The sequence below is a fragment of the Colobus angolensis genome, unplaced genomic scaffold (genome assembly GCF_000951035.1).
Source record: "Colobus angolensis palliatus isolate OR3802 unplaced genomic scaffold, Cang.pa_1.0 Scaffold190, whole genome shotgun sequence".
Lineage (NCBI taxonomy): Eukaryota > Metazoa > Chordata > Mammalia > Primates > Cercopithecidae > Colobus > Colobus angolensis.
The window spans coordinates 699,349-725,263 of NW_012115044.1; the positions used below are offsets into that span (position 1 = coordinate 699,349).

At 40.0% G+C, this 25,915-nt stretch overlaps 2 protein-coding genes across 4 annotated transcripts in view; one reads left to right on the plus strand and one right to left on the minus strand.

The window, feature by feature from the left end:
• Nucleotides 1-22,461, minus strand: part of NAA50 (N(alpha)-acetyltransferase 50, NatE catalytic subunit) — a 29,988-nt gene extending 7,527 nt beyond the window's left edge. Inside the window, exon 1 of one of the 3 annotated variants that reach the window (XM_011940581.1) lies at nt 22,103-22,461. In XM_011940581.1, the coding sequence (XP_011795971.1) occupies nt 22,103-22,110 (8 nt within the window). In that variant the 5' untranslated portion in view covers nt 22,111-22,461. Of the gene's footprint in view, nt 1-21,902; nt 21,950-22,102 lie in introns of those variants that run through there. The other 2 variants (XM_011940579.1, XM_011940582.1) reach the window with 2 other exon arrangements.
• A 705-nt stretch (nt 22,462-23,166) lies between these two features.
• The window catches only part of ATP6V1A (ATPase, H+ transporting, lysosomal 70kDa, V1 subunit A), a 79,447-nt gene continuing 76,698 nt past the window's right edge, over nt 23,167-25,915 (plus strand). The window contains exon 1 of the mRNA XM_011940660.1: nt 23,167-23,263. The gene's annotated coding sequence lies outside the window, so the exon portion shown is untranslated. The remainder of the gene's footprint in view (nt 23,264-25,915) is intronic.

Genomic DNA, 25,915 nt, shown 5'->3' on the forward strand with positions numbered 1-25,915 from the left:
TGAGCCAAGATCGTGCCACTGCACTCCAGCCTGGGTAACAGAGTGAGACCCTATCTCAAAAATAAAACAAAAAAACAGCTGGGCATAAAAGTCTGTAATCCCAGCATTTTGGGAGGCCGAGGTAAGAGGATCCTTTGAGTCTTGGAGTTCAAGACTAGCCTGGGCAATATAGCAAAACTTTATCAGAAATTTTTTTAAAAAAGTTAACCAGGTGTGGTGGCTTGCACCTAAGGTCCCAGCTACTTAGAAGACTGAAGTGAGAAGATTGATTGACCCTGGGAGATCGAGGCTGCAGTAAGCTGATTGTGTACCACTGCATTCCAGCCTGGGTGACAGACTGTCTCAAAAACAAAACAAAAAACAGCAACAATTCCAGATAAAAAAAGAAATTTCTAAAGTTGATTTATCTGGATAGAGAGGAATATGATATAATATTTTATCTTATAGTACAACGTTCTCTAAGATGTATTACTCCATAATGCCCAGTTTGGAGAACATTGTGCCTGCTAAGGAGTTAGGCAAAAACAGGAGACTTTACCCCCTATTTAAGTAGTCTGTATGAAGAACACAAAAGAAAGCATGAAGCATTCTTCCTGTCATACTTAGCAGTTTTTTTTTTTTTTTTTTTTTTGAGACGGAGTCTCGCTCTGTCACCCAGGCTGGAGTGCAGTGGCCAGATCTCAGCTCACTGCAAGCTCCGCCTCCCGGGTTTATGCCATTCTCCTGCCTCAGCCTCCCGAGTAGCTGGGACTACAGGCGCCTGCCACCTCGCCCGGCTAGCTGTTTTTTTGTATTTTTAGTAGAGATGGGGTTTCACCGTGTTAGCCAGGATGGTCTCGATCTCCTGACCTCGTGATCCGCCCGTCTCGGCCTCCCAAAGTGCTGGGATTACAGGCTTGAGCCACCGCGCCCGGCCATACTTAGCAGTTTTGAACGGCTTAGCTCATTTGGAACTTTAGCCTTCCTGCCTCGATTATTTAATTTTTATACTACTAATCTGTATTATTTGTTGCAGCCAATGATGTTTGCATGTCTTGTATGTCTTCCTAAAATCTGAACATAGTTTCTTAGCAACCACACAGATTAAATAAACAAACATGTTAGTAAAAGGGTAAGAGATTTATATATTTAAAAAACCCTCAGCACCATAGAGGTTAAAAAATAAAAATAAAAAAACAAATTTTCTTGTTATAGTCTCTTCCAACTTCTAGCCACATAGCCTTTCCTTATCCTAAATATTTGACAACTATGATGAATTCCCTGTATGAAATTCATGTTTTCTTTAAGTAGATTACATCTCATTGACAGAATTCCCCCTCTTCATAACACTTTTCTGATTAAAATCTACTGGGCTCACTTTCCCCTCTATCTACCATTCACATTAAAAAAAAAAAAGGGAGGCCAAGGAGGGCAGATCACAAGGTCGAGAGTTTGAGACCAGCCTGGCCAATATGGTGAAACCCTGTCTCTACTAAAAATACAAAAATTAGCCCAGTGTGGTGGCATGCGCCTGTAGTCACAGCTACTCGGGAGGCTGAGGCAGAAGCATCACTTGAACCTGGCAGGCAGAGGCTGCAGTGAGCCAAGATCGTGCCACTGCACTCCAGCCTGGGTGACAAAGCAAGACTCCATCTCAAAAAAAAAAAAAAAAATTCTGTGGATACTATAATTCTGTAAAATACAGGATCCTTTATTTTTCTTTTTTTGAGATAGGGTTTTGCTCTGTTGCCCAGGCTGGAGTGCAGTGGCATAATCACAGGTCACTGCAGCCTCCACTTCTCAGGCTCATGTGATCTTCCCACCTCAGCCTGGCAAGCAGCTGAGAATACAGGCACATGCCACCACACCCAGCTAATTTTTGAATTTTTGCAGAGACAGGGTTTCACCATGTTGCCCAGGCTGGTCTACAATTCCTGAGCTCAAGTGATCCGCCCACTTTGGCTTCCCAAAGTGCTGGGCCTACAAGCATGAGCCATTGTGCCTGGCCAAAATATAGGATTCTTTAAAAATGCTGTAGCTGACAGGGATCACATCTTACCTACATTGTCTGCTGTTTAACTTACCATAGGGCCACAAGTTGGGTGTAATTTTTTTTACATGTGGTTTATATTAATTTAGAGCACACCACTAAAAAAAGAGTCTTAGTATTTAAAAAGTGATTTAAAATTACATTATGATGTTTAAGTATGAACAATAATAGTAACTTAAGTACCCATAAAGTCAAGCTTCTAAAGTATAAATGAAAGAACCTGAGGTTTTTAAAATTTTAGGAATCATCTGTAGCTAATAATAACTAAGCTTCAAGCATATTTACAATTTTGAAAGAATAATGCCAGGTATTTCTTGACTTCATACAAGAAAAAAAAGTGGTTATAGTGCACTGTGCTAGATTGAGTCTAATAAAAGTTAGCTACTAAAAAAAAGTTTCCATCAGGGTGGCCAGATAAAGCCTAAATAAATACAGAAAACAATATTGAACCATTAGGGAATAGGCAGCTTAATCTTTCCCTAACTAATTAAAACAATACATGTCTTTTTTTGTTTTTTTTTAAAAAAGCACACCATAGAAATGACGTAGGAAGGGAAAATATCCTGCCATAATATAGCCAGAAATAAGTTTGTTGATAGTCTTCCCATATTTTTCTATGCGCGTATATATACATGTATGTGTATATATACACACACACACTTTAGACAAATTTGAGATATAAATATTGTTTGGTAGCTGTTGGAAAAATTAAGCTGTTTTAGAGAAATTAATTTGATTTTTGCAAGAAAAAATATGCTAGAACAATTTCAAAATGTTCACTTAATGTAACCTTGTCAGCAAAACTAAGCTTCAAATATAGTTTAACTCTCATTAACATGATATGTCTGACTGAAATGGAATACTTCTGTAATCCTGATCACTTAGCTCCAAATTATTTTAAGACGTGGATTTTCTAAATATATCAAAGTAATATAATCAACCTGTAAATATAAGTTAGCAAGGAACACGCAGTTAAAAAAAAAAGGCATAAGCATATGTAACGGATATGTAGACATGTCAAGAAAACGATAACATTACTTGAATGTAAACAACCAAACAGTTTTTAGTTAAAATAGCCTATAAAAAATTAAGTTAAAAGAAAGCCTAAAGTCTCTATTTAAAAACTAATCTAATGGAGATTTTAAGAATTCTGTGAATCTAAATTTTTCTAAAGTTCTTATGAACATAATAGAGTTGCCTATTTAAAGCATAAATCAATTCTATTTCAATAAATATTTGAATATCTGTGTTATGCATCTGGAATGCAAAGGTGTTTACATTTGGTAGGAAAGACAGGTATATACAATGTGCTACACTGTATGTACATGTAGTACAAAAATAATACTAGAATGAAGGTGACAATGGGAAACATTTTGAAGAACGATAGCTTATCCTGTGGAAGGGCAATAGACGCAGTCTAATAAAACATGAACAAAATAGCAATGATGTAGTCCGAAAACTAAGGTCAGTTTGATATGGCTAAAACATCAAGTGTGCTTGTGTACAAACGTGGAAGCTGAAAAAGAACCAATTTTATGAGGGCCTCGTATATCAGCACATTTGGTTATCTTCTCTATACTTACTCTCTTGGTGATCTCACTCAATCTTGTAGTTCTGTGGCTTTAATGCTGCCAAATTTCCAAATTTCTGTCTCTAGCCTATAGTTCACTCCTGAACTCTACACTCCTAGATCCAAGCCATCTCCAACAGACACTTCAAAGTGAACATACTGCAAACAATTTCAAATCTTCGTTCCAAAATCTGCTTTGCTTGCAGTATTTCCTGTCAATTGATGGCCTCTCCATCCTTGGCTGCAGAATATGTTAACTCCTTCAAGTCTTTGTTCAAATGGTATCTCAAAAAGGCTTACCCTGACACTCTTTCTTTCTTTTTCTTTCTTTCTTTCTCTCTCTCTCTCTCTTTCTTTCTTTCTTTTTTGAGATGGTGTTTCCCTCTGTTGCCCAGGCTGGAGTGTAGCGGTGCAATCTCAGCTTATTGCAGCCTCCGCCTCTTGGGTTCAAGCAATCTTCCTGCCTCAGCCTCCTAAGTAGCTGTCATTACAAGCATGTGCCACCATTCCTAACTAATTTTTGTATTTTTTGTAGAGACGGGGTTTCACCATGTTGGCCAGGCTGGTCTTGAACTTATGGCCTCAAGAGATAGGCTCACCCACCCTGGCCTCCCAAAGTGTTGGGATTGTAGGCGTGAGCCACCGCACCCAGCCCTTGTAATATTCTTGAGACATTTTCTTATCAGGGTTATGTTGGCCTCAGAGAAAGTTTGGAAGTGTTTCTTCCTTTTTGCTGTTTCATTCAATCAATAAATAGAGAGTTTCAAGTATTTTCTTTCTTTTTTTTTTTTTTTTAAAGACGGAGTCTCGCTCTGTCACCCAGGCTGGAAGTGCTGTGGCCGGATCTCAGCTCACTGCAAACTCCGCCTCCCGGGTTTACGCCATTCTCCTGCCTCAGCCTCCTGAGTAGCTGGGACTACAGGCGCCGCCACCTCGCCTGGCTAGTTTTTTGTACTTTTTAGTAGAGACGGGGTTTCACCGTGTTAGCCAGGATGGTCTCCATCTCCTGACCTCCCAAAGTGCTGGGATTACAGGCTTGAGCCACCGCGCCCGGCCCGTTTGAGGTATTTTCAAACTATGTTAGGAAGGGCATAAACATTTAGGACTACTGTAGATAATTTGACCCTTTTATCATTTTGAAATATCCCTCCTTTTTGCTGGCAATACTCCTTGTTTTAAAGTCTACTTTGTTCATCAATACACACAGTTTTCTTTTTTTTTTTCAGATTGGGGTCTCAACTCTGTTGCCCAGGCTAGAGTGCAGTAGCACAATCTTGGCTCGCTGCAACCTCTGCCTTCCAGGCTCAAGGGATCCTCGTGCCTCAGCCTTCCAAGTAGCTGAGACCACAAATGCATGCCACCACTTCCAGCTAATTATTATTCTTATTTTTTTGTATTTTTGGTAGAGACAGGATTTCACCATGCTGCTTAGGCTGGTCTTGAACTCCTGAACTCAAGCAATCCACCTGCCAGGGATGAGCCACCAGGCCTGGCCTTACAGCTTCCTTCGAATCAAAGTTTCATGTTCTATTTTTTACCTTTTTTTTTCTTTTTACTTTTTGTGTCCTTACATTTAAAGTGTGTGTCATGTAAATAGCATATAGTTGGATCTTATGCCTTTAATCTGACAATTGGAATATCTGGTCTGTTAAGAATTAATGAGCCAGGCACAGTGGCTCATACCTGTAATCCCAGCACTTTGGAAGGTTGACTTGGGTGGATCACTTGAATCAAGGAGTTCAACACCGGCCTGGCCAACATGGTGAAACCCTGTCTACTAAAAACACAAAAAATTAGCCAGGTGTGGTGGCGCATGCCTTTAGTCCCAGCTACTCGAGAGGCTGAAGCAGAATTGCTTGAACCCAAGGGCAGAGGTTGCAGTGAGCCGAGATCGCACCACTGCACTCCAGCCTGAGTGACAGAGCGAGACTGTGCAAAAAAAGATTTAATGTAATTACTGAATTACTGATTTAGTTGATTCAAGTCCATCAGCTTGCCATTTTCTATTTGTACCAAGTATTAACTGTTCTTCATTTTCCTGCCTTTTATGGGGATCAATTTTGATTGATCCCTTGGTTTTCGGAAAGAAAACTTTTTAAAGCTTACATAAAACTAAATTTATCTTTTTGGTGTATAGTTCTGAGCTTTTACAAATAATCATGTAACCATTACCAAAACATACAATAATTTAATTACTCCCAAAACCTCCCACATGACCCTTTAAAGTTCAACTCCCAGGTAGTACCTAATCTCTTCTGTTCCCCATAGTTTTCCCTTTTCAAGAATGTCACATAAACGGAATCACAAAACACATAACCGCTTGTTTGGTTTCTTTCATTTAACATAATGTCGGAGACTCACCACAGTATTGTGTGTATCGATAGCTCATTCCTTGTTAATGCTGAATGGTAGTCCATTATGTGGATGTACTGAAAATTTATCCTCTTGTTGAAGGGCGGCTGTTTATAATTTTTGGAGATCATGAGTAAAATTCCTATAAACATTTACATATAGGTTTTGGTATGAACATAAGTTCTTATTTCTCTTAGTAAATACCTAGGAGTGGAAATGCTGCGTCTTAAGTGCATAAGAGTTCTAGCTGTTTTGCATCTTCATCAGCATTTGGCATTAACTTTTAAAATTTATGCTATTCTAACAGGTATGTAGCGACAACTTATTGTGGTTTTTAATTTGCATGCCCCTAAATAATAAATGAAGTGAGTATCTTTTCATGTATTTCTTTGCCACTCATGTATCATCTTTGTTCAGATCTTTTGTCAATTTTTAAAAAACTGGTTTTTCTTGAGTTTTGGGTGTATTATGGATACTTGTCATTTGTAAATTATGTATGTTGCAAAGAATTATGTATGTTGCAAAGACTTTTTGTAAATTATGTATGTTGCAAAGAATTTTTACCAGTCTATGACTTTTTTCATTTTCTTATTGTTTTTGGGAGAGTTTTACATTTTGACAAATTTATTTCATGGATTGTATTTCTGAGTTGTATTCAAGAAATATGCCTAAGTCAAGATCACAAAGAGTTTGTTTTCTTCTAGATGTTTTACATTTAGGTGTATGAACTCCCTCTTTCTTAAATCCCCCCCCATTTTTTTTTTCTTAAGCAGCTTTCTTGAGGTATAATTTATATACCATAAAAGCCATGGTTTAAATGCACAGTTCAGTGATTTTTTTACTATAAAGCTGTGCAACTGTCACTGCAATTCAGTTTCGGAACATTCTCATTACAGTCTCAAAATTCCTTAGGTGCATCTGCAATCAATCCCCTTACCTACCCCTGAATAGCCACTAAATCTACTTTCTCTTTTTACAAATGTGTCTTCACTAGACATTTAATATAAATGGAAGCACACAAGAAAAGTGATCTTTTGCACTAGGCTTTTTTAATGTGGCATACTTTTGATGTTCACCTGTGTTTTAATACATGTCAGCAGTTTGATCTTTTTATTACTGAATAGCATTCTATTTTGGTATAGTTTATACCACATTTTGTTTATTCATTCACCAGTTGATGGATATTTGGGCTGTATGTGCATCTTGGCTATTAAAATGCTACTATGAATATTGCATAAAAGTCTGTGTGTGGACATATGCCTTAGTTTTCTTTTCTGGTAGATAACTAGAAGTGGGATTGCTAGGTTGTATGACAAATATGTTTAGCTTTTAAAGAAACTGCCTGTGGTAGGTACAATAATGCCCCCCACCCCCAACCAAAGGATGTACATGTCATAATCCCAGGAATCTTGAATATGTTACTTTACATGGAAGAACAGACTTTGCAGATGTGATTAAGATCTTGAGATGTGAAGATCAACCATGACTGTCCAGACAGGCCTAATATAATCACGTAAGTCCTTAATAAACAGAGGAGATATGACAACAGAATATGATTCAGATGAAAAAGATTTTAAGATGCTCTATGGCTGGCTTTGAACATGAAGGAAGAGCCAGAAGCTAAGGAATGCAGGTTGTCTGTAGAAGCTGGAAGAGCCAAGGAAACGGATTCTCCTCAAGGGCCTCTAGGAGAAACACAATCCTGCTATATTAGTATCCTAGGCTATCTTTAAAAATTACCACAAACCCAGTGGCTTGAAGCAACAAACTTATTCTCTTATAGTACAGGAGGCTAGAAGTCCAAAATCAAGCTGTCAGCAGGGCCATGTTCTCTAAACTCTAGGAAAAAATATTTCCTTGCCCCTTCCAGCTTCAGTGGCCCCAGGCTTGGGGCAGCCTACCTCCATCTTCACATGGTCTTTGTGATGTGTCCGTTTCCTTTCCTCTTCTTCTAAGGACACTATTCATTACATATAGGACCTACTCTATATCAGTATGAACTCAATTATACCTACGAAGACCCTATTTCTAACTTAGCTCACATGCTGAGGTTCCAGGTAGGTAAGAATTTTTGAAGGACACTATTTAAAATCACTCTACCTGCCAACACCTTGATTTTAGCCCAGTGAAACCCACTTCAGACATTTAACCTCTAAACTGTGGCTGTGACATTTATATTTCCATCAGTAATGTATTAGGGGTTCCAGTTTCTCTACACCTTTTATTGCCTTTCTGTTAATAGCCATTCTACTGGTGTGATGTGATATCTCATTGGTCATATTTATCTAATGACTAATGATGTTGAGTATGTTTTCATATGGCTACTAGCAATATGTTTATGTTTTTTTTTGGTAAAATGTCTATTTAAATCTCTTGCCCATGGTGTAGCCCTGAGAATAAACCTAGAATTTTTACACTAATTTTGTACTCCTATTTTTACATTGGATTGCTTGTCTTACTGTGTCATAAGAGTTCTTTATATATTCTGGATACAAGTCCTTTATTAGATATATGATTTTGCAACTAATCTCAATTATAGCTTGCCTTTTCATTTTCTTACCATGGTATCATACTAACATAAGATGTTAGTAATATGAGAAAATGGAATTCTTTGTAGCATCTTTACAATTTTTCTGTCAATCTAAAACTACTCAATTTTTTCTTTTTTTTAATTAGTGGAGAAACTATTAGCGTAACAGATGATAAGGCATTTCAGCCAATTGCAATTTGTGAACCTTTTTGGATTCTAATGTGAAAAAAATATATTTTTAAAAGACATTTACAAGACAGAAAAAAACTAAGTACAAACTGGATATCAGATCATAAGATAATATAAAGTATTGTAATTGTTTAAAAAATCTTTCTCTGTTAAAGATTCACATTAAAGCCCAGGCATGGTGGCTCACGCCTGTAATCTTAGCACTTTGGGAGGCTGAGGTGGGTGGATCACCCGAGTTTGGGAGTTTGAGACCAGCCTGGCCAACATGGCGAAACCCCATTTCTACTAAAAGTACCAAAAATTAGCCGGGTGTGGTGGCGCGCACCTGTAATCCCAGCTACTCAGGAGGCTGAGGCAGGAGAATCGCTTGAACCTGGGAGGTAGAGGTTGCAGTGAGCTGAGATTGCGACGCTGCACTCCAGCCCTGGTGACAGAGCAAGACTCTGTCTCCAAAAAAAAAAAAAAAGAAAGAAAAAAGATTCATATTAAATATTAAAGCATTTATAGATGGAAAAGGATAATACATCTAGAGTTTCTTTTGGAAGTGCCCCAGCAAAAAGGGAAAATTATAGGTCAGGCAAAGATGAAATAAAATGGGAATCGATCCTACTTACTGTAGTTGATTGATGGGGCTCATTCTACTGTTTCATTTCATAAATGTTTAAAGATTTCCACACATCCACCATGGAATACTACACAGCCATAAAAAAGAACAAAATCACATCCTTTGCAGCAATATGGATGCAGCTGGAAGCCATTATCCTAAGTAAATTAAAGTAACAGAAAATCAAATACTGCATGTTCTCACTTGTAAGTGGGAGCTAAACACATGGTACACATGAACATAAAGATGGGAACAACAGATACTGCGGACTACGAGAAGAGGGAGAAGGGAAGGAGGGGCTAGAGGTGAAAAACTACCTGTTGGGTATCATGCTGACTACCCAGGTGACAAGATCAATTGCACACTGAACCTCAGCATCATGCAACATACCCATGTAACAAACCTGTACATGTAATCCCTGTACCTAAAAGTTGAAAAAGAATCCCTAACAAAAAGTAAAATAAAATACAAACATTACTCATTATGTAAGGCACAACAAGCTGCAGTACTTTCCAGGCGTGTTATTTTTGACACTAAAACTCAAAGTAGAAAGTAAATGATTCCTCATTTATTTCTTACTGTATGAACAAGTAAAAGGAGGCAAGACCTTCAAACCTTTAATACACTATGATTTCTCAATCTCCAGCTGTACAAGGCTTCAGTTTATATAGAACAGAAATTGAATGAGAGCTGAATGAGTGAGCCTTCCATTTGGGTACCAGATCACTCTTCCAAATTTCAGCAGTGTCCAGACAGTCTGTTATCATCTCTGCCTTTGGAATAAACACCTATTAATACATGTTCTGATAGTTTTTTTTCCCCCATCAAAACTAGTGTCAACGCTTTTAAGGCAGGAACGAGCAATTTTAAAAATGATTTATGGCTGGGCGCGGTGGCTCAAGCCTGTAATCCCAGCACTTTGGGAGGCCGAGACGGGCGGATCATGAGGTCAGGAGATCGAGACCATCCTGGCTAACACGGTGAAACCCCGTCTCTACTAAAAAATACAAAAAAAAAACTAGCCGGGCGAGGTGGCGGGCACCTGTAGTCCCAGCTACTCAGGAGGCTGAGGCAGGAGAATGGCGTAAACCCGGGAGGCGGAGCTTGCAGTGAGCTGAGATCCGGCCACTGCACTCCAGCCTGGGCGGCAGAGCAAGACTCCGCCTCAAAAAAAAAAAAAAAAAAAAGATGTATATGATGCAGTCTAAATGTTACCCAATGAGACTGGAGTGTTAAATAAAAACTAGGTGGTAAAGGGAAATGCAGTTGGATTTTTTAAATGAAAGAATTCTCTTTTAAAACATATCGCTTTGACAGCTATTTCCTGAAACATAACTAGTTCATAGCGTATAACCTTTGATTATGGGACTATACCAGGCTACCAAGGATGTCTGTAGTAAGAAGAAGGTCAAAGAAAAGAACATAAGAAACACTTGAATTTTAGAGGTAAAAGAACAGGAAACTACAAAGACGTCCAAGAAACGATTTTCAAGAGAAGGGAGGAAAAAACCTGGAGAGTAGTGTTACAAAATCAAAGAATGAATCCCAAACCGGGTTATATACCAGAATCATCCTGCCAGTTAAAAATTCAGATTCTCAAATTCTACCTTGGCAGCTTTACGTTTGTAATTAAGCTTGTTATGTAAATCATCATCCAAATTTAACACCCATCTAAATTAAATTTCCCACTGCATGTGTGTAAATTCCTAAATCTGAGAAATCTGGTGAGGGAAACAGGGGCTAAGGATGGGCACAGAGAATGGGTCATTGGAAAAACTATGCTATATGATCACAAAGGATCACAAATTGCTTACTTCTGGTAAGAATGTAATATAACGTAACAATGTAGACTACCTTAATCTATCAGCAGTTTAAGACCTTTACTCTGCATATAAGACACAAATCGCCCGCCTAAGAGTTAAATCAGCCATGTGGTCACATCTATTTGACCCACAAGTTTTTTGTTTGGTTTTTGAGACAGTCTCCCTCAGAAGCCCAGGCTGGAGTGCAGTGGCACGATCTCAGCTTACTGCAACCTCCACCTCCCAGGTTCATGTGATTCTCATGCCTCAGCCTACCGAGTAGCTGGGACTACAGGCGCCCACCACCATGCCAGACTAATTTTTGCATTTTTAGTAGAGATGGGGTTTTGCCATGTTGGCCAGGCTGGTCTCAAACTGCTGGTCTCGAATTCCTGGCCTCCGAAAGTACTGGGATTACAGGCGCGAGCCACCGTGCCTGGCCTGACTCACAGTTTTTCCTTTTTGTTTCAGGTTTTTACAAGTTCAATGCTAATATTTAAATTAAACGATTTTACATAAAGTCTCAAATTGCAGCTTCTGTTGCTTTACTGATTTACTTTATCTGAGTGGTCCCTGTTGGCAGTAGAGTTTATGGCCCTACCTGTAGAAAACTGAAGACAGTTGTTATTAAATAAACTAAATTACTCTCTCAGCTCAAGTAAATTGGTGTGACATGCTACTTTTTCTTGTTTTTCAGATCCATAACAATCAAACCCCAAGGCATTCTCATACCAGAATTTTTAGACTAAGAACTGAAAGTGGGACAGACTGTGATGTAAATAAGAAACAGCTACTGCCAAAGTGCCTACAGACAATTTATACTAAGTCCTTAAATGTGAAAAATGCAGTTACTTGTCTGCCTCTGCAGACCCCCATTGGCTATTCATTTGTGCCACAAGATTGTAATTTCATGTATGTAACTTCTGGGCTTAGAATATGCTAGTGGGAAAACTTTACCCTTGGCCTATAAATCAAGCAGTGTGACGAGATAATGCACACTAAATTTTGGCACAGCAATGTCAGATAATATGGACGCAAATGTTTTTAGCTATTTAACTTATTGCCAATTACGCTCATAATTGTAAAAACATTTAGTAGCAATATTCTGAAAGGCCACAAGATGGGGATATGACTCCACAAAAGTGGGTCTCGGTAAAAAGTTTTTTTCAGAAGGATGGTTTCACTATATTGCCCAGTGGCCTTGAACTCCTGGGCTTAAGTGATCTTCCAGTCTCAGACTCTGAGCAGCTGGGACTACAGGCACCACATCACCGCACCAGGCTCAAAGTGTGACTTTTTAAGTCATATAACAAAAAGTGAAAATGAAGTATAGAGAAAGCTTAAAGCCTGTTTATACTTTAGTGAGTAGCACATAATTTCAACTGCCTGTTCATTTGTTGTCTAGAGTATTTGATCTGGATTGGATCTAATCCCCCTTCATTTTACAGATGATGAAACTAAACCTCCAAGAGACAAATGTACCTGTAGTTATACAGACAATTATGGATAAAGCTAGAATCAAGCCTATGTCTATTAATTTCCATTGTAGCACAAGATCAGTTACACCATGTTCTGTCAAAGGAGTGATCTTTACCCCTCAAGGTAACTTTTTAAAAAAAGGGAGAGAGATCTATTGGTAAACATTTTTCTGACGTATACTGATAAAGGTTCATTTGCATAGAACTCAAAGCATCTTTTAGTCAGGATCAAATGGTCCTTTGATTTAAAAATGTAAAGGGGTTAGAAGGGAGGTAATTTTTTCTTAGCTAGCAGCAATGTTTCTAAACTCTTACCCTGCAGTAAATTACACGAAAGAGTGATTCCTCTGGAAAATAAAGTCCTTCAACGTGAAAGTAAGCCCATTCAAGATTTATCACACAGCTTCAACACTAACTGGGTCAGGAGGTCTTAACCTGTCACCCACTGAGATTTCTACCTCATATGAACTATATTACCGTTTCTGTCCTTACAAGGCACCTCTGCCCTGCTACAAACATTTATTTTTATACCTTAACTCTTCCATAAAGCTATAAGACTTAGGGCAGGATCTCAAATATTTCAGGGAATTACTAAATTACTTTTAGTAAGTTCCATCTCACCTATATTTTACAGCAGCGTTTCTCAATCTCAACATTGGCATTTGGGGCTACATTATTCTTTGTTGTGAAGCGCCTTTCTGGCGCACTGTAGTATACTCAGCAGCATCTCTAGCTTTTACCCACCAGCTGCCAGAACTCTCCTACATCCTGTTAGGACAACCAAAAGTGTCTTCAGACATTACCAATAATTGGGAAGAGGGGGTGGTGGCTGCCCTAGTTGGCACTGTTCTAGAGGTTTGGCGCTAATTTTAAAAGTGAAAGTGGGGCTGGGCATGGTAGCTCAGGCCTGTAATCCCAGCATTTTGGGAAGCCAAAGTGGGTAGATCCTTCGAGTCCAGGAGTTCAAGACCAGCCTGGGCAACATGGCGAAACCCTGACTCTATTTCTTTGAAAAAAGTGAAGGTGGGGTGGACCAGCTCTCCAAATTGTATGCCTGCAAGTATCAGAGGTATAAAAATCTCAGTATTTGGTTGGTTACTAATGCTAAATACACACATGGGTACAATCTGCTCAAGACTATAACCGAAAAAGAATCAAATTATTCTTTGGAAAATTGTTTCCACTATCATCCACATATTCAGTTAAGAAAGCTCCTTGCCAGCTTATGGCTTTTCTTTCACTGCCATCTAATATATTAATATTTTTATTTAGAAATCTGTGAATCCAAGCCAATATTTCTGACTGGTTACTGATGATCTCCACAAGAATCTCAAATTCAACATATCCAAATGTGACAGCATCACTTTCCATAAGAAATTAGAACTACTCTACAATCTATGAAGAGCCCACTGTTCATCCAACAGAGAAATTTAGTTTTCTATGTATTTTTTATGTCCTATTTTAATCTCTGTTAATTCTGTTTCCCCAGATACCTACAAAATAGAACTGGCTCACAAGCTAGAATCTTTGGCCATTCCTATTCAGATTCAAGCCATTCCCTTTAAAGACAACCAAGGCTCAGAGGTTTAAACACCTTTATTAGTGACCCTACTGCTAGCTATCATTTGTGGTACATAAAACTAAAACTTGGTTGTTTTTAGTTCAGTATTTTTTTGCATTATAGTAAGTTTCCTTTAAAATAAACAATAAACAATATATACTAGAAGCAGGGGAACCCAAACATACCTTTAAATATACCCTAATTTTCTGGAAAGAGAAGTGTTTGAAATGCTCCTAAGTACAAAATATTTTCCTTGCTTACCATTGTTTAACAAGTTCCACCTCTAAAAAAATGTTTTTTTTTGTTGTTGTTTTAGACAGAGTCTCGCTCAGTCGCCCAGGCTGGAGTGCAGTGGCGTGATCTTGGCTCACTGCAAGCTATGCCTCCTGGGTTCACACCATTCTCCTGTCTCGGCCTCCCGAGTAGCTGGAACTACAGGCGCCCACGACTGCGCCCGGCTAATTTTTTTGTATTTTCAGTAGAGACACGGTTTCACCGTGTTAGCCAGGATGGTCTCCAACTCCTGACCTCGTGATCCGCCCATCTCGGCCTCCCAAAGTGCTGGGATTACAGGCGTGAGGCACTGTGCCCGGCCAAAATTTTTTATTTCAAATGACTTGGGCCCTAATGTCTCACCCCCACTCTCTAAAGAACATCATCTTTGTTTTGTAACTTGAAGTTAAGGCAATCATCATCTCAATTAATCACTGGGTAAGTTATAAAAAACCTACGTCACAAAATGACCAGTAAAAATGGTATATGTCCAAACTTCACCAAGTAATCATCAAATCTTTAAAAAAGGAAATGCCATTTATCACCTAATCAGCAAAGTAAAACTAGAGTTAAAGCAAAACGTGAATATTTACTCAAAGACAACTTGTAAGGAAGCTATTAGTTATTTCTATCATTTAAAAATGTGTTCAATATGAATGCATCCCAAAGAAAATTTATACCATTCTTGGCTGAAATGTCAGCCACAGTATGTTTTCTTGAGGTTTTTCCAAGTGTCCTTCCCCTTCATTAGCCCTTGGAAAGAGAAGGACATTCTCATACATTGCTGACAGAATAAATTGCTACTATCTTTTTGGAGGTCAACTGGCAACAAACATCAGAGCTTTAAAAAAGTCAGTACCTTTGATTCAAAAAATTAATTCTTAGGAAATTATCCAAAAGAAGTAATTAAGGATGTGTGTCAGGTAGTTTTATGAACAAGCATTCCCCACAGCACTACAGGGGACTGAGTTAAGAAGCCTCTGGAATTGGAGAACAAGATTTTCTCTTAAGAACAGTTTCTGACAGAGGCAGAATATAACTTGCACTAGCTCAAGAAAGATGAATACTTGCAATTATCTCTTCCCTATCCTTTCACAGCAGACCAAGTGACTAAATGGTAACACTTTAACCAAAAACCAGAATGCCTCAAAATCCTTCACCACAGAGGTATAAACAGCCATAAACTATCTGTTGGCCCACAAGTTGAAACATTTAGAAATATCTACCATCTGGGAAGTAGATGCTAAAGGAAAAGTTCATGTTTTATACAACTTTGGCTTTTTATGGGTTTAACACAGGACTGTCCAACAGATATACAAATGACATACAAAATTTAAAAATGTTTAGTATCTTGGGAAGACTTCCTTGATATAACAAAAGTTTAGTATTCACATTTACAAGGGGGAGAAATAATTTCAACATGTAGTCAAAATAAAACTTATTTTAGCTTAAATTTTTTTTTCATTCAAGTTTAGTATCCACATTTACAATGGGAAGAAATCATTTCAACCTGTAGTCAAAATAAAACTTATTTTACCTTAAAAAATTTTTTTATTCCAAGTCTTTAAATCCAGTTTACTACACTCACAGCATGGCCCAATTCAGCTACTCATTTTCCTTAGAAATACTTGATCTCTATTTACATTTCACAAAATCTGCAGTAGATCCACATATCTAAGCTTTTTCAAACATACTTAAAAACTGACCAATAACTGTGAGTTTTCTTTTGAGACAGGGTCTCCCTCTGTCACCCAGGCTGGAGTGCAGTGGCATTATCATGCCTCACTGCAGTGCAGCCTCAACCTCCTGAGCTCAAGTGATTCTCCCATCTTGACTTCCCAAGTAGCTGGGACTATAAACACACACCGCCATACCTAGCTAATTATTATTTTTTTGTAGATATGAGGTCTCACTATGTTATAGCCAAGCTGGTCTTCAACTCCTGGGGCCAAGTGATCCTCCTGCTTTGACCTCCCAAAGTGTCGGGATTACGAGTGTGAGCCACAGTACCCAGCTGAGAATCAGCTTTCACACTATAAAATTTAAAATTTAGTTCTGTCATATAAGGCACATTTTTTTCTGTTTTTTAAAGGTCGCTTTTGAGACTCAATGACAAAAGGTGAACAATAATCAATTTGGTAAAACAGTTTAACAGTACCCTTTAAAGCTCTGTTTCTATGTCTACTAATGGCTTCCCCACATAGGCAATATCATCTAGACTATACTAGAGTTTTCAATGACTCCATCATAAGGACTAGTGATGGTAACAGAAGCTTTATCACTTTGAACTTCACAGATGTTATCAAACTGAGACACTGTATCTCCTTCTTTTACATAACATTAAGTTACTTCTCTAATCCTTTCTTCAGTGTCTGAGAGTCTGAACTGAACCCGTCCACATACAGCATTAGATGTTTTCAGAAAATGATGTGGATGACTATATTTGAATGAAGGATAATCAAAGAAATACACACAATTTGGTTTCAATTACTACATGCTGGAAAACAGTGAAACAAATCAGCTGCCCGGCCTTCCTGCTCCAGGTCAACACACAGACTGCAGCCATCTTACCCAGGAAATGGCAACTGTGCCACAGACTACAAGGTACATTTTAACTGTTCAGTCGCCAACTGTAGCTAGTCACGACTCTAGAAGACAGAACAATAACATTTTGCCATTAAGTTAGGCATTGAATAGACTTAAATATAACTCTCATGTTCACCACGGGAAGAATGTTTCTACTGGGTTACTACTGGTATTGTACTGGTTACTGCAGGCTTCGTTTAAAAAAAAATGAAGGCCAATCATTTGAATAATTCAGAAAGAGTATCTCTTCAGATGTCACACAGCTGAAAGCCATAGGGAGTACCTGGAAGAAAAAATCAGGAGTCAAAAAGATTTCCACAGGCCAAAATGGAGGATGTGGTGAAGCAAAATTTAACAAAGATATTAGTTTGGTCTGAGCAGACCTTTATAAGATTTAGAAAGAGATTTTAATTGACAATACAGATAATGTCCAACAATGTAAAATTAATTTGACCATAAATTGCAGTAACAGGAAATACATAATTTAGGCCAATAATAGTACCCACTCGGCCAGGCGTGGTGGCTCAAGCCTGTAATCCCAGCACTTTGGGAGGCCGAGACGGGCGGATCACGAGGTCAGGAGATCGAGACCATCCTGGCTAACACGGTGAAACCCCGTCTCTACTAAAAATACAAAAACTAGCCGGGCGAGGTGGCGGGCGCCTGTAGTCCCAGCTACTTGGGAGGCTGAGGCAGGAGAATGGCGTGAACCCGGGAGGCGGAGCTTGCAGTGAGCTGAGATCTGGCCACTGCACTCCAGTCCGGGCGACAGAGCGAAACTCCGCCTCAAAAAAAAAAAAAAAAAAAAAAATAGTACCCACTCTACTGATGTGTGCAGTAATATTCACATAACAGAAGTCAGGATCTTTGAAATTATGATAAACAGGGAATATATCTTGATTCAATAAGATGAGTGCTTGGACTAAGTGAGTTTTAAAAATCTTCTCCAACCCAGAAAGTATTGATTATTCTCTGTTTAGAGCTTTACTAAGAGTTGTATGCAATTTCAGGAAGAAATCACACCACTAATGGCAACACAACATGAGTCAACAATGCACACAACTGTATAGGCAGCAGTTATACTGCTAAATTACACAATGATTCTATTTACAGATAGATGCAAACACTTCATCTGATGCTTTGTTTAACTATACAACTATGGTATAGCTGCGCCATATCATTAAATACTGAAATAAACTTTATTATGATTTACTTCCCTTTTATTGGAGAGGACAGCACATTGATTAAAAAAACTTATGGTGTAAGCAGGTTATATTTTATATGAATTCATCTCAACACAACAAGGGCACGTTACAAAGTATCTGTTAAAATTCACTATCTCAATCAACAAACCACAAATTATTTGTTTTACAGAAGGAAGGAGTATAAACTGTAGGTTTACAAAAGGTGTCAAATGCTACATCAGCCTGACTAGCTTTTGGTTTTGCTGAAAAACAAAACAGCAATACAACCTTGAAAAAAAGTTTTTTGCTTTTTTTTTTAAGACTAGGTTTCGCTCTGTTGCCCAGGCTGAAATATCCTGACAAGATCATGGCTCTCTGCAGCCTTGAACTCCTGGGCTCAAGTGATCCTCCTGCCTCAGCCTCCCAAGTAGCTGGAACTACAGACTTGCACCACCATGCCTGGCTGATTTTTTTTTTTTTTTTTTTTTTTTAAGACAGAGTCTTGTTCTGTTGCCCAGGCAGGAATGCAGTGGCATGATCTTAGCTCACTACAACTTCCACTTCTCAGGTTCATGCGATTCTCCTGCCTGACTTATTGTTTGTAGAGATGAGGTCTCACTATGCTGAGATGCTAGAAATATTCCTTCTGCCTCTTTCCCGTCCATATGCTGTTAGAGGTAACCACTGTTCTGAATTCTTAAAGTTTTGTTTCTGACTGCAGAATCCTACATTTTAATTTTATTTGGTAAAATGGCTCCCTTTACTATTCCAATTAGTAATCTGCACTGTTCCATATTTATATTACTGCTACCTACTTTCCCATCTTAGTCACATATTCATATTTTGTTAAAGACATTTTTTATTAGGACTAATTTGCATCTCTTTACTACAACTGAAGGCTAAATGATTTGGTTTTATTATACTTTCCATTACACTGCCTAATTAGATTGCCGCCTCATTCATGGTTATCTGTGGCATACCTTCTTGCTTGAAATCGCCTTTCCTAGAAAAGAGGAGATAAAAATGCCACCCACAAATTCAAACTACAATGTCCCTGGTTCACAAAAACAGCCAACCTCAAAAGGAAGTAACATCTCCTAGTATATCTCAAACTTCTAGATGTGCATATAAATTACATTCAGTAGTTAATAACCAGAAATTTATCTTCTATGGAGGAAAGACATGCCAATACAATGGAAAGTCCTACTGCTACTACCAATAAAAATACTCATAGTAAAAATATGAAGAAAAACCAAGTACGTTTTAAGTTTCAATATGATAGGCAACATAGGCAACAATGTACAATTTTAAATATTTAACTGGTTTTGTGTTGGGACTTCTGCAGTTTCCAATTTTAGATATTTCAATTTACTGTTTACTTAGCTCAATATACAACAGAACACTTAGCAAATAAAATTTCATACAAAAGCCACATAATCAGGACCACTGTTCCATTTTTACAGGTCATTCCACATTAAGAGTCAGGACTATAAAACTGACCACACTGTGCACGGTGGTACAAGTTTTGGAACTGAAGGCGCTTAACTTATTTTAAACCTACACTGTTGTAGGTTCGGTATCCAAACACAAGGTTCACACAACTCATTTGCTGAGTGTCTTAAATACAGACTTAGCACCCGAGAGTTCATTTGTTAAATTAAAGGGATTATTCCTGTGACATCATCTTAAAGGTTTACAGTAAAGAATAAAATTCTAAGCTCCCAATCATAAGAAGTATTAAGAACTTCACAGGCATAGTTACTGGCATAAAGGTACAGATTCAATAATTTTAAGTTTCCTCTAAATTCGGCCAGTTACCCATTTCTAGGGATCTGCCTTCATCAGGTTACATGTAAACATCCATTTTAAACAGAAAAAATTGCTCCAGGAATATACTAATTAAAGGTAGATTGTGAATAATATGACTGTTCAGCTCCATTTCTATCGCCACGTTAGGTATCAGAAAGAACATCACACCCTATAGAGTCTGAACTAGATTGAAGATTTTGGATTGAAACATATAGAATAATTTCCTGGCATCCCCCTTTGTAAATCCATGGCAATTTCAACACTGGGAACTCTTCAGCCTCGTTTTTCTTAACAGAACATGACAAATAAGTATTGAGTGCCTGACAATGAGTACAAAAATGAGTAAGAGTCAGCAGCTATGCTCGAGAAGTGCAGTATATACTACCCTTGGTGGCTCACGCCTATAATCCCAGCACTTTGGGAGGCAGAGGTAGGTGGATCACTTGAGCAGGAGTTTGAGACCAGCCTGGCCAACACAGTCAGACCCCCGTCTCTACAAAATATACAAAAATTAGCCAGGCATGGTGGCACGTGCCTGTGGTCCCAACAACTCGGGAGGCTAAGGAGGGAGGACTGCTTGAGCTTGGGAGGCAGAGGTTGCAGTGGGCCGAGGTCGCGCCACTACACTCCAGCCTGGGCAATAGAGCAAGACCCTGTCTCATTAAAAAAAAGAAAAGAAGAAGTAAAGTAAGTGCAGTATAGCAGAAAAACAACATTCTCCGAATATGTTGGCTTGTCATCTGAAAGAGCCGAACTTCCCAGATCATGATTCCAGTGGGGCAAATACTTCCTATACCCGTCAATTATATTTCCCCAACTGGAACTCTTTAGAACTTGATGTGAAACAATGCAGGTATTGTGAATAGTTCATGGTTCTTAAACTTTAAAGATTCTTAATACAAAACATACAATTCAACATTAGAATAAATATACAGTATTTAAAGGAAAATTAGAGTAAGGAAACATGTTACAGACCTAAGACCAAATTAAACTTTCTTCGAATCTCTTCAGGAACCTCAAACACGGATACAGAGAGATATTATTTAGGTCCTTGTTTGGGGATGTATGAGATTACGGTGAAAGTGACTTTTATTTCATTCTCAAAAGGGCTGTTGAAGAGTTGGAATGACTTTGTTAACTTAAAACATAGTTACGATTTCTTAATCGATTTACAGAAACAACAAACTAAGGCATCGCAGAGAGCTTTTTAACGTTTATGAGCTTCATTTCTTTGAGGGTAAAGACAAGTTCCAAAACGGCTTATTGATGCAATGCTTCGGAAAAATGTTATGTAATTAATATATTAAAACTATACAACTTAATGGTAAGGAGACATTTCATAAAAATTTAAACAGTCGGTCCAAAATAATTCCTGATTTTACCTAAGAGGCAAACGATGAAAGACCAAACATTAACTTTGCCAATCACCTGAAAGGAGCAGCGTGGTAAAACTACCCAGGACCGCATCAGCACTCAGGGGCAATAGTGAACTACTGAAGCAATAGCTCCACCTACTGACCCACCCTATACTTCCTTAAACATGTTGGCACCCCAAGTCTACAGTGATCGCGCTCTCTCCCCCTCCTCCACTCGCTGTGACCCAACCCAAATCTAGTTGAGTCACTAGCTCTTAATACTCATCCCCGTGCTCTTTATTCCAATTTCTTCTTCCTCCAGAAGGTTCTGCACAGCTCCCAAGCGTGAATAAAACTGAAACGTGTCAAACACCGCAGTTCCAGAGTTGAGTCTGGAGGTGGAAGACAACCAAACCACTCCACCTGGAGCGGCGGGCCGGCGGGGCTCAGCGGTCCGCTCCCGGGAAGGAGGCCCCGGGCGCCTCACAATAGCCTTTCCATGTTGCCCCACTCAGCCACTTCTCTCCACTCAACCCACAATCGTCCTCCGAACCGAAACCCTGAAGCCACCGGGTCTTGCCTCCGCTGGCCCTTCAGCCCGCCAACAGCCCAAGCCTCGCCTCCGCCCCCTCCGGGAGCCGATAAAACTGAGAAGGCGAGAAATCTCCCTCCGCCGGTCTTCGCCCTGGATCTCTCCACGCCTTCGCGGCTCTCCCCCTCTACGTGGGCCCGGGCCCTTCTACCCCGCCGGCCGGGCCCTGCCCGGCTGCCCTTCCTCACCCTTTCATCTTCCCCGCCTGCTGAGGCCGTCGTTACCACCGATATCAACGCCGTCGTAGTCGCCGCCCTCAGGTCTCCGCGCCCTCAGCTCGGGCCACTCAACCCCGCAAGCCGGCCTCCTAGCCTGGGCAGGGAGCTGGGCGAGCAACGAAGGCCGCGAGAGTCGAGTGAGGGCTTGAGTCTGGTGGGGGCGGGAGTGTCTCCCGCCGCCGTGCTGGTGCCGCCGCTACTCCACACGTGCACTCGGGTCTCTCAGCTCCCTCCCGCCGCTGCCGCCAGCCAGACCCGCTGCCGCGCTGTGACCTTTCACCGCGCCCCTCGCGCGCCGGCGCGTCAGCCGCCTCGCGCGCAGCCGCACTGCTGGCCTCCGCGAACCCTGCCCCCTCCACTCCGGAACCTCCATCTTTCTCCTGGACTGTGCCTTCTGGCGTCATGCTCCTCCTTCCCACCCCCTTACGACACTACTTGTGGGGCTGGCTCGGTAAGCCCTGGCGGTAAAATCCAGATTTTTCCACCCCTCCCTCTCCTGTCCCATATCCGGAAGATTGGTTTTCTCGGCCCCGTTCTTCCTGGTTTATGGTCTCCAGAGTGACCTTCAAACGCTCTTGCCTCCTAGTAGAGTTTTATAAAGTTGGTTCTTCCAAATGTAAAGAAATCTGTGTAAAGCTCAAGTAAGGTGTTCTGAAACAAACGTGGTTAACAATCGGCCGGATAGATTGGCTACCCTCCAGCACGCCTCAAGTTTTGAGATCACGTGATTGGCCCAAACCTCGGAGCCTGGAATTTTACCGGCGAACTCCTGAGGGACGGAACCCCACCGCCATTTCCTGTCCCTGGATCGTGGCGTGAACGTCACTTCCTTAGCAATGCGCTCTAACTCTTGCTGTCCACATTTTCCACATTGTGCTTTACAGCATAATCCTTGTGAAAAGTTATCTTTTATTTATTTAATTCAAGAAAATTAATATTCAAGGAATCCGTAAAAATACAAGCCCCCCGAGATGTAGCGCGCCGGGGTCGGGGAGGCAGGGCGGAGCTCGACGTCACGTGACTGGTTGGGCCCGCCCCTCCCAACCCTGTGCAGCTGAGGACGTGCCCCCCGTGGTGACAGAGCCTCTGGGTCCTCGGTCGGTACGGTCTCTGCACCTCGCGCCCCAGCAGGTGAGCGGCTACCGGTAACCGGCGAGTGGTGGGGATAGAGGGGGTGGAAGGAGGCAGAGGAGAGAGAAGGGATAGTGTGAACGGCGACTTCCCTGCCTGAGGCTTCCTCCCCGCCGTCACCCTGCACCGGCGAGGAGCTCATTTCTCCTTAACCCCCGCTCCCCGAAGTGTGGTCGTTCCTGCTCCTTGGGGTTTGAGATATACACCTTTCCCAGGGTTGGAAGTGAGTGCGGCCATTATGGTTCCCAACTCAGAGCCTTTGGGGCTTCGGGTAGAGATCGTTTCAGCCATTTCACAGGGTCTGCAGTAGACGTTAGGTCCCATTCCTTAAAGCCCATTCTTTGGCCAAGGTCCTCACTATCCTTGCCCTCAGCTCAGAGCTGAGGAGCGGGGAGGTAGCAAAAACCCTGGAGGCAGAGGCGTCTCCGGTGAGACAGGCTTGGAAGGGACTGTCACTGATACGGCCCTCACTGCAGAGTCACTGAGAAGCTTCCCTCCGAAGGTGCTTTCTCAGTAATTCTAAGGGTTTTATCTGACATACCTGCAGGGAAGGTTCCGTAGATGTTCACGTGCTTCGGATAGGACTGGAAGGGTAAAAGAAGGGCTTTTACTTTTTCTTCTCTGAGGGAGAGGACAGTTGAAGGAATACTGTCTTCAAAACGGGAGGTGTTAGTAATGCGACAGTCTCGATTGAATGAGGAGGCGTTGACAGATGGTGTTGTGGTGTCGTGGTGTGCAGGAGGCCCAGGCTGGTTTAGGGAAAAGTGAGTAGGGTTTCCTGAAACCGAAATAAGAAACTGATTGGATTGGAAATACTGTTAAACCAAATTTATTTGGCCGTATGCTGAAAGGTAGAATCAAGTCGAGATGTTGCTGTCTGCACATGTTTTCTGCCTTCAATCCTTCCCTTTTTGTTATTTTTTCCCTAAAATATAACTTAATTGACACTCCCAATCTATTCCTTGACCGGCTTTGTGGTAAATTTAGGTTAAGTAGCATTTGTATCGCTCTTTAGCTTTCACCATTTGTAAAACTCCCGGTGCCCTCTTCAGATTTTGACGAATAGTATTTTGTGAAAATACAGAAATTGTTGTCCAATTAAAAATACAGGTGTTGTCCAACCCAAGTACTCCCGTTCCTGTAATGTATTACCAATGTTTTGACCCCAAACAATGTGCTTTAGGGAAGAATGTTTTTCAGTTTGTGGTTAAACTTTTTTATTTATACTGCAAACTCAGAAAATTCCATGCTGCTTTTCAATTGGAGGTCTTACAAATGTTACAAATTTGATTTTTACAATTTAAATTACACCTTAATATGAAAAATTATATGCTCAGTTAAATCTTGTAGTTTTCTAACTAAGGTAATTAAAGACTGCTGAAAAATGAGGAAGATGGAATCATCTTTGAGTGGTGGATGTGACTGATTTATTTTTGTTTTTCTGTGTCTTCCAAATTCTGTACAATAAACTGGTCTTATTTTGTTAAGGAGAACAAAAAGTTAAAATTCTACAATAGTAGCAATTTAACAAAGTATTTTTATGGTAAGTTCAAAATACATAACCTGCCTTATTTTGATGCTCCTTAGTAGAAAGAAACCTCGAAGAGGTTCATTACTTGCTTTCCCCAAGTAATGAAGATTACTATTATCTCTTGTGGATTTACCATTTTAACATTTCATACTTATGACGCATACTGGACAATGGACTAATATATTGATACATTTATGTCACCATGCCTGCTGTAGATATATATATGTAGTTTTATCTATTAATTTTCTCCGTAGTAAGGTTTCATGTGGTCTGGAAGTCCTAACTAGTCCTGTCTGGCTGAGACCAAAATGGGAAAGGGAAAACCAGCTAGAAGCATTGACTACTAGAGGGGAAAATGTCAGTATGAAAGTGGTTGGATGAGTCTGCAGTTTTACTTCACAATTCCCCCAGTTTTAGAGAACTTGTGAAAGCAATAACTTAGACCACTGATGAAATGTAGATTAGTAGTGGGAATTGGTGACTACATTGCTGGTAAGGTTAAATGTGAAAAAAAACTTTGACATTATACACAGATCACACACACACATACACAGGATTGGAAGCCTGGAAAACATTTCTGAGACTAGCCTTATCAGTTTTCGAGTGTTACATGTAGAAATCTTAACATTTATTAGGGAATTGTGCTATAGTCCATCATTACGTAAAACATAAGGGTTTAGTTTTGTTTTAGGGCCCTTGGCACTTCTGGTTTTCTTTTCCTGAGGTCTTTCTTGTTTTCAATGCCTTTATAGATTTTTGCCACCACTAAGAATGCTTTCTTCCCCCATGGGCAGAGGTAGCCACTCAGTCCTATAGACTTCTAATCGTCGTCGTCGCCATCATCATCATCATCATCATCATCATCATCTTTTCTATTCTTCTACTTGTACTTCTAGCATTGTATTTAATTGCTGTTTCCTGAGCTGTTCCTCAGCAAATCATAAAGCTTCCAGGACTGTGAACTATAGTACTATTATGTCTTCAGCACCAGAATACTGAAGTACCTGATAGGTACTCAGTAAATTGTTTATTGAATGAATGTTGGACAATTAGACAAGGAAATTAAACCACTTTAATTTTTGCAGATCATAACTCTTCCTACAGTTGTGCACTAAATGTTA